The sequence below is a fragment of the Engraulis encrasicolus genome, chromosome 5 (genome assembly GCF_034702125.1).
Source record: "Engraulis encrasicolus isolate BLACKSEA-1 chromosome 5, IST_EnEncr_1.0, whole genome shotgun sequence".
In the NCBI taxonomy this organism is placed as follows: Eukaryota; Metazoa; Chordata; class Actinopteri; order Clupeiformes; family Engraulidae; genus Engraulis; species Engraulis encrasicolus.
In genome coordinates this window covers 36,132,603-36,141,861 of record NC_085861.1, presented here as the reverse complement: position 1 = coordinate 36,141,861, position 9,259 = coordinate 36,132,603, and the positions used below count along the sequence as shown (strand labels likewise).

Genomic DNA, 9,259 nt, shown 5'->3' with positions numbered 1-9,259 from the left:
CACACACACACACACACACACACACACACACACACACACACACACACACACACACACACACACACACACACACACAGAAACATCTACACACATTCTGTCTCTTTGCAAATCAGTTGGGCATCCAAGTGCTCCCCTCCTGTTGAAAAAGTAGTCCTGTAAACAACATTCATTTCAATTTCTTTTACATTTCGTGAGGATTTACCTCGTCACATCTTCGTGTCCAAGTGCACAATAATGTTGTTCCCTTCCCGAGTCTCTAAACGAACCGCTGGTCACTTGTGGCAATTAGCTTAACTGTCCTCACCACAATACCCACCCACGCACGCACGCACGCACCCACGCACGCACGCACGCACGCGCGCACGCACGCACGCACACACCCACGCACGCACGCACGCACGCACACACACACACATACACACACAGCTAAGGATGGGCTGCCCAGGGCTGTGGTGATAAGCCAATTAATTCATGCCTCCATCCAGAGGTAATTACTGAGCCATAACTCAGGGCAGTGTTTCAAGTTTTTTCTTGTTCTTTGTGTGTGTTTGTGTGTGTATGTGTGTGTGCTCACGGCAGCTATTCTTACTGGCTGGCTGGACACACAACGATGGTGGCCTGCGTGTGTGCGTGTGTGTGCGTGCGTGCGTGTGTGCGTGCATATGTGTGTGTGTGTGTGTGTGTGTGTGCGTGCGTGCTTACCAGCCAGACATAACGCACAACAACGATGGCCGACAATGCCTAGCAGTGGAGTGACTGGGGACAAACCCATAGATCTCGTCTTGCTTTACTGTGCCTACATTGTTTGACCATGAGCCAGTGACACACACACCAACACCTGAGTGATGACTCAGAATAGATAGTAGGTAGTTACAGTCTAGATAGTAACACATTATTTGATGGATAACTCTCACAACTGATAACTGACATGTTGCCACTTCCATGTTGAGGTCGCGGTAGAGTGAAACAATGATGGAAAACAATATTAATGAGATTCCTGTTGGCCATCTACCCTCTCCATGATCACTCCAGCATTGTGCGTTGTGCTCTGAACATTCTGAAGCAAGTAATGTGCACTCACGATTGTGTGTGTAACAGCAAGCATGTCCCCAGAATTACAGTGTAGTTGTTGAGGCATTTGCTGTCATTTCATAGGGTGTCCACAAGGGGCGCTGTTGGTAATTGAACTAAAAGCAAAGCTCCCACAGTGTGAACACAACACAGCTGGTGGTATGACACCAGAGGGGTTGTGTAAGAGATACTGTCCTTATTCAGATTCTAATGGGAGCCCAAGGGAACCACAACATCAACAGTATTTAATTACCATCTGCTTCATTTACATTGTTAAGCTCCTTAACCTTTTCTGTTTATGAATATTTGCGCTAAATGTCAACTCACCTTTCACAGGCACAAAGGTCAGTCACACTGCGGAAACAGACACACATGCACACACTCACGCACGCACCCACGCACGCACGCACGCACTCACAAAGTATCAGTGATATACCATGCGTAGTTAAATGAATTTATAATCATTTCATTTTCATATAATAGGATATGTAATAATATTCCTATATCAAATTAAAGACATGGAATGGGAGAGATGGAACTCAGAGAGAGAGAGACAGAGAGAGAGAGAGAGAGAGAGAGAGAGAGAGAGAGAGAGAGAGAGAGGGGCCATTTATAAATACCCCTGTATTTTGATAAACAAAGACCTTTCCGTTCGTTTGTGCCCTTCGTTTGTTTACACACAGAGTTTTTTCCTCTGAAAATGAATCTTCCTAAAAACTCAGGCAAAAGTAGACATTTTGTAAAAACGTGCCTCCATAAATAGCCTACAGAGGAAAATGGAGATGGAGATGGCATTCTCCGTGCACAAGCTTCATGTATGTATGACAGCTCTCTGCAACATATTGATGTGGATGTTGCTGATGGCGTGAACGAAGATATTTTCGTAAACGTGGGGAAGAAAAATATTTGTTTAACCCGGGTATGTAAGCGTATGTAAGCGGCACCAGAGAGCGAGAGAGAGGGGGGAGAGATAGATACACATGGAGAGTGAAAGAAAGTCAGGGAGAGAGAGACAGAGGTTGAGGCATCATATTATGTGTGGGGTTAGACGTTTTGGTCATAACAAACCAGGGTGAATTCATCTGCTTCTACATCTATCTGCGCCCTGTTTCAGCAGAGGGACAAACAGCTATAGTACATATTTAAGACACTGGTGGTCAAACCTTTTGTCTCTCTTCGGTCATTGTAGGTGTAAACACAGAATGGTAGGCTAGTAAATAGATCTTCACAAAGGACAAATTAGAGGCATCATCAAGTCATTTGGTCATGTGAAGTACAGAGGAAAATTGTGCTGTGCTGGGATGAACGGAGGAATGGAATAAACAGGCGAATAAACATGTGTGTCCTTGTGAGTGCTGTCCTTGGCTTCTTCCCTTCATGGCTTCTTCTTGGCTCCCATTATTTTTTTTGAGGGACACAACATCCAGTTAGTTGTGAGGGGAAAGTTGAGAGGAAAAATAACCAGGCGATAATGTGAGCGGCAGTGCGTTCCAATATGTGACCTTGCGTCCTCCACTTGTGCTTGTGGCCTTGCCCCGCCTCCTGGCCCCTCCTCCGTGGAAAATAAAAGTTTCGCCGCTGTCAGCCTAGCCAAAACAAATTTTTGGGGACTAGTCTTCATTCACCATCCAGTTTAGAAATGAGAAAATTACTTTACAATTGGGCTTTTGCAAGATATTGAAATATAATGCTGTTGTCTGTGATGTCATCATGACATATTACTTCCTGGTACGAGGCCACAAGCACAAGTGGAGGATGCAAGTCCATAGATGTGTATAGAAGTCTTCTATACACATCTATGTGCAAGTCAGCATATTGGAACGCACCGACCGTCTCCTCCAATTCTCAAACGGTACTGTGTTGCCTTCTCTTCTCTGCTCTCCAACACCACAGCACGGTACCCCACAAGCGACCTATTTCAGAAGCATGATGTATCAGACGTTTGTTATGAAACACTATTAATACCCCACTCAGCTGTGCAGTGTTTATGATTTTAATGATCTTTAATAATAAACAGAATAAATTACACATAACTGACAGACTGACAGAGAGAGGCAGATACTGCAGGCATAAATAATACAGTGAGGGAAGAAGGCATGGAATCTAAACTTGATCCACAAACGGAAATTTTAATAATGGACATGACCCACCCACAGTGCACAGGGGGGGCCTGAAACTGGAATTAGAGTAAAGAGGGTAGATGTCAGTGCTATACTGTAAATATTTTTTTATCACTAGCCAATTTGGCAAGTCGATGTTAATCTTACTGGCCAAACATACACTCACTACCAATCAAAGTGGCTTGTAAGTTTTGTGTTCACTAGCATGTGGTCAGTTGCTAGGTGTTACAGTAGGCCTACTTTAAAGCCCTGGTGAAAGGTCATCCTGAAATGGGCTCTGGTGAAAATGGGCTCTGGTGGCTTCACACCTCTCCTCATCCTATTATAAAGCCTGTAGGTACGTAGGCTACCTACAAATGTAATACAGTGTGATATGCAATTAAAAAGAGATGGGAGAGATGCTGAAAATCAGGGGTGCACACATGGGGTTGCAATCAGGGTTGCACTACTCATTCCCTGCTAAAGTCAGACTCATGACAAACCAAAAGATCTGAACATCCTCTAAACTTGTATTATTACTTTATTTTACTTCATTCATTTTTTTAAATGATATACGATGTATTTATTGTCACACAATGTTATACAATTTATTTGTTGACTCGGATGGCAAAAGAGGGGGGAAATACAAACTTATTTACACTACTTATTTACAGAAAGACATTCAGCTTATTTCTACCATGACGACTTGAGAGGAAAAAATAAATATTACTGACTTTTATTAACATTGTATTTGTATGTGAGGTTAGTTTACGCTGCATGTTAATGTCTTTGGTACAGGCTACCGTCTTCTCATTGAAGTCTGTGGAAGGAGCGCCTATCCTCCCATTGGAGGCCACTGGTTATGGTGGTAGGAGGGGCGATGCTAGTCGGCGTACGCTAGAAAGCAAAGAACAGACTTGGAGTGGGTATTTTTAAAAGAGACGCATCAACGATTTATTGGCTGAGAAAGAAAGGTTACGTTAGTGACGGTTTCCCAAACGCCGTGCCGTGATTGGATGACATGCATGAGATATGCGAAAGATTCCTGTTGAAAGAGGGACACTGATTGGTTAGTTAAAGTATTGGTGTCAGCTGAACTCATTTAAATCTTCCTGTCAGAACTCACGCCGCAGCTCTAGTGAACAGTGTCCAGCAAATCCATACAGTAAATCAATACAACAATCAGAAGGCAAGCTGTGTTAGAATCGATTAGGAATATATACATATATATATATATTCTGATGGTAACATGGTTTGTTTGGATCAGGAGATTATCAATACTGACTGATCGATAATGAACCCGTGCCAACGGTTTCCTTTCTCTTCGATATGCATCCTCACACAGCAGCGCTGGACACTGCTTTAGGGCTAAAAGGTTAGATGTGAATCAATTACTAGCACACGGGAAACATTGGATGATGGAATCAACACCCACAGGCTTGTCACAACCAGGCAAGAAAACTAAGCAACGAGGCAAAGGGAGCCCCCCTGGTAATGACTCGATATGTGATTGCAAATGGGAGCAATGGTCAATGTGTGAGAGTAAAAAAACATCTAAATTCAATGACCAAAAAGTGCATTGACAGCTATCCAAGTCCTTCTTGACGGGCCTTTCCTCAACAGTTTGAAGAGGAAAAAGGGGGATTCAAGGCCCTCTTAGTCTTTGCCTTGGGCCACCAAATACCTTTGAAACAGCCCTGAACACCCACCTCAGTCTTTGTGGATCTGGGAGCTACCAGAGTACCAGCCACAAGAGCAGGGTCATCTCTCTCAACCATCAATAAGCTTGTGAAGAGACATAAAAAACATTCTTGGCATTATAACTCACAAGCAGTCAGCAGCTCAGCAAGATTACATTGGTATACGATGGATACTTTCTTTCCTCTTAACGTTTGTGCTGGACACAGAGTGAAACATGAAGGCAAAAGCCCAGGTTTTAGCCTCCAGATGGTTGTAATTTCACTGATTCTTGAGAAAGTGGCTAAAACAGGTTGTAATCTTGTTTTTTTTTTTTTTTAGAAATTAAATTAAATTTAAGTAATTATGTGTGTTTTTTGGTTCACACATACGCATTTAAATGTTGAAAATTCACTTTCATTCTATTTTAATACTGTTTCATGTGTTCTAATTTAAAAATATATGCTGTCAGACAATGCTTACTTAATGCCTAAATAGACCAAACAATTTTATGTAATTTCACAAATATTCGTGTAGGCTTAAATTTGCTATTACTTTAATAATTCAACAACTCCAAAGGAAAATTCATTTAAAATGTCCAAAACTCCTTCTTACGGTGGTGACTTAAGAACTGACGGTGGTGACAGTAATCTGAGGGTGGTGAAAGTGACCTAATTATTACCTACATTTTGCAAAATAAATTGCCCTCTCAATTCAATGACATCTAGCATTAACATTTTATTTTGTGTGTGCACAGTATGTTTGTGTGTGTTTTTTCTTCATTTGTTAGATACACTAGGAAGTAGGCCTAGATTATTGAAAATGTGGCATAAACAGGTTTTAAGTTGTTCAAATCCAAAATATAGAGGTGTATTATCATAGATGAAGGTCTTGGCTGTGCAGTGAATGTATTGGCCAAGCTCCCCATGTTTTGCATTTTTCATAAAATGAGCTCTTTCTTGGTTTTGTCAACAGTGTCAGACAGAATTAGAAGTAAAACAAATATGTTTACTGTATTTAAGTGAATTGCTTTTACAATTCCACATAATTGTCGAAACTTATTGGAAGCATATTCTTAAAACTTGTCAAAAACATGTACAACACATGCTTTTTTGTGAACTCCATCAGATGTCACCACCGTCACGTTTTGTGACAAACAAAGCCCTCCAAATGCACCTCAGTGGAGGCCAGAGTAGGCTATAAGTTTGGATCACAATTATTACTAACATGTCTGGTAATGTTTCATTAACCAGCACAATTTAGTAAAATATGGAACAAGATGATGAGCGGAACAAAATCTGACGGTGGTGACATCTGACGGTGTGAGACAAAAAAACACTCTTTAACATATTATGCATTTTTTTGCTCACATTAGCCACTTCGTTTTTGCTCTGTTTCTTAGGGGCTTCATGCCGCTTCTGAAAAAGTACATATTAATTAACATTAATGTAACATAATACTATTAAAACCCCCGACAGTGTTGACAGTTTATGGTTGGGACAGTACCAGTGTCCAAACAGATGAACAAATTGAGGAGAAAATAGTACATTTACAGGAGCTTCAGTGATGGTGAAGTATGCAGTAGAGCTAAAGGTTTGAAAAGGGGTCCTCAGTAATGACAACGACCTTGTGAATACCTGATTTTATTGTCTTTTTACTGTAAAAGAATCTGACGGTGGTGACTAATATGCTGAACACATTTTGAGAAATCAGAAAATAGTAGTAAATATTGTTTTACACGCACTATGTGCATATCTGTAGAACCACTTCAATGTGGACTTTCACATCATGGTGATATTATTCAATAATATCAGTGATTTTTACATTTACAAGTCAATTGAAATGATGATGTCTGTTCTTGGGTCAGCTGTTGTTACAGGGTGTGGGCAGATTTATAGCCATGAAAAATAATAAATATTCAATATTTCAAACGACTGTACATTTGTGTAACAGACCCCTGGGTCTTTACCTGGATTCATTTTGTTCATGAAAATGTAGTTTATTTTCAACAGAATTGGCAATTTATTGCCGAGACATGTATTAGCCCCTTTCACAACAATCACCAAAACAGTAGACCAGAAAAACCCAATTAGGTCACTATGCACAACCTCTTTAGGTACACCTCAGGTGATGTTGACCAACAGGTAAATAAAGACTTGAAGATTACATAAGATAGAGAGTGAAACCATGCACAAGTAGAAACCGGTTATTCAACAAGATTGATGGCCCAGTGCATACCTGTAAATGGTGAAGTTCTATGGGACGCTTTTTAGCTTCATCTCCTTCTCTGCCTGTAGCCACTAGGGGCGTAAATCACAGCTTCCATGACAATATGACTCAGTATTGATTTCTTACTAAGGAAGCGATATGATTATTTTCGATACAGCTCCACAATAGGATTTAATTTGATTCGATTCAATTTTTTCCAATTACTTTTCCAGTCCTGTTATGTTGCGCAATTAACAGCGATTACATTTTTATTTTATTTTTTGGATCGTCGGCCATAGGATAGATGCATCGCTATATCTCAATTATTACTTACACCCCTAATAGCCACTGTTACTGTACTGTCAGACTCGGAAAAAAAGGCATAAAAACACAGGCATGAAAAACAAGCATTAGGCCTACTTTAACTACCAATGACAACAAACTTATCACCTCAGTATTCAACACCGTGTGAGAACTATGTCACTTCAGGCAGGTGGTGCGCAGATTCCTCAAAGGACATGGTATATGAGTGAATATGTGAGTATGTGTGTGTCATAAACATTTGTTTTTTTCCCCTCAGGTGTAGCTCATGTCTCAGTTCAAGTCGAGCCTCTCTTTCTTTTACTTTCACTTCCCGGCTTCTGGGAAAGATGATCGTTTTGTGATGAGACGATAAAACCTGTAAAACAAGACGGCAGGACACAGGTGAGTAGTTTTGTGCGTGCGTGCGTGTGTGTGTGTGTGTGTGTGTGTGTGTGTGTGTGCGTGTGTGTGTGTGTGAGAGAGAGAGAGAGAGAGAGAGAGAGAGAGAGAGAGAGAGAGAGAGAGAGAGAGAGAGAGAGAGAGAGAGAGAGAGAGAGAGAGAGAGAGAAAGAGCCCAGGTGAGTTGAGGAGAATGGCTGTCTGTGTGCGTATGCGTGTGCGTGTGCGTGTGTGTGTTTGTGTGCGTAGGCGGGTGTTGACTACAGCCGGACAGGGAACTAAGAAAAAGGAGAAGGGAGGGAAAAAAGGAACATAAGCAGCCAGCAGGCGTTGATAAGGCAGAGGCCGAAGTTCACCTGTGACAACACTGAGAACACCTGTGGGCGGCTCACACGCCTATCATACACACTCGTACACACACCTCAGGCACACACACACATCCTGAGCGCTGAGGAGTGAGGTTGAATGAAGAAGAGAAAGGAAGAGCAATAGGGCCTTTAGCACTCACGGCTCTACAACTCATTGGAATCTCACTTGGAGGATGATCCTGCCTCCTCGGGTGTAGGAGAATGAGAGGACTGCTCTTGATCCTGTCCTCACTTCTCAAGGAGGACGAAGCCGGACGCGGAGGATGAACCTGTATTCTCGTGTTTACCCTGGTGGATTTATTCTCTTTTCTCGTGAACTTGGATTTATTTGTCGTTCATTTTGACTTGGTGTCATATTGTGGGAGTGTGTGTGTGTGTGTGTGTGTGTGTGTGTGTGTGTGTGTGTGTGTGTACGGCATCACCCCCCTCACACACTGCAACTCCCTCCCCCACCCCCAAACCCAGCTGTGGGATATGAGGCCTCCGCTCTTGCTGCTGCTGCTGGTTACCTGCTGCTCAGGTGAGTAGTGACTGATGTTATCTCATTATGAGACCCATCACCTGTTCCTGTGACTAATCTGGAGCCTTTGGGGGTCTCGATGCCCCCAAGCAGTGGCCTGTTGGCTAACTCTACTACACAGTAAATTCTGCAGTGCTCATTTAACACTTAGAGAGTTGATTTGACATCATTTGGACTTAAATGAACTCTCGAAGTGTTGAATTAACACCGCAACATTTACTGTGTGTATGTAGTGGGGGTGGGGGCAAAACTGTAGTGGGCTATTGAGTAACTATGCTGTTTTGGTTTTTCTTTGGGGGGGGGCTGTTGGAGCCTGTTGGCTAGCTGTTAAGGGGGGGTCAAATGCTGTTGTTGCCTGTTGGCTAGTGGCATGCTGTCTATCTGAAGGCTGTTCTGGGGGCCATAAGCAGTGGCCTGGGTCTGTTGTTGGCTAGTTATAGATGTAAACTGGTGCTGAGGGCTGTGTTATGCTACTGTGCAAATCCAAAAAGACTGTAGATATAGTTTTGGGTAACATGATAATGTTCAAGTAACAATGATAATAAAAAGATTAATGATTAATTATGTAATGCATTTATTTAGTTTGTTTTGTGGACTCAAACATCTTTAGTCAA

The 9,259-nt window shown here is 42.0% G+C and overlaps 1 protein-coding gene across 1 annotated transcript in view; it reads left to right on the top strand.

Moving 5' to 3' along the window:
- Positions 1 to 8,113: 8,113 nt before the first annotated feature.
- The window catches only part of ifnlr1 (interferon lambda receptor 1), a 20,075-nt gene continuing 18,929 nt past the window's right edge, over positions 8,114 to 9,259 (top strand). Inside the window, exon 1 of the mRNA XM_063198187.1 lies at positions 8,114 to 8,645. Coding sequence (XP_063054257.1) covers positions 8,600 to 8,645 — 46 coding nt within the window. The 5' untranslated portion in view covers positions 8,114 to 8,599. The remainder of the gene's footprint in view (positions 8,646 to 9,259) is intronic.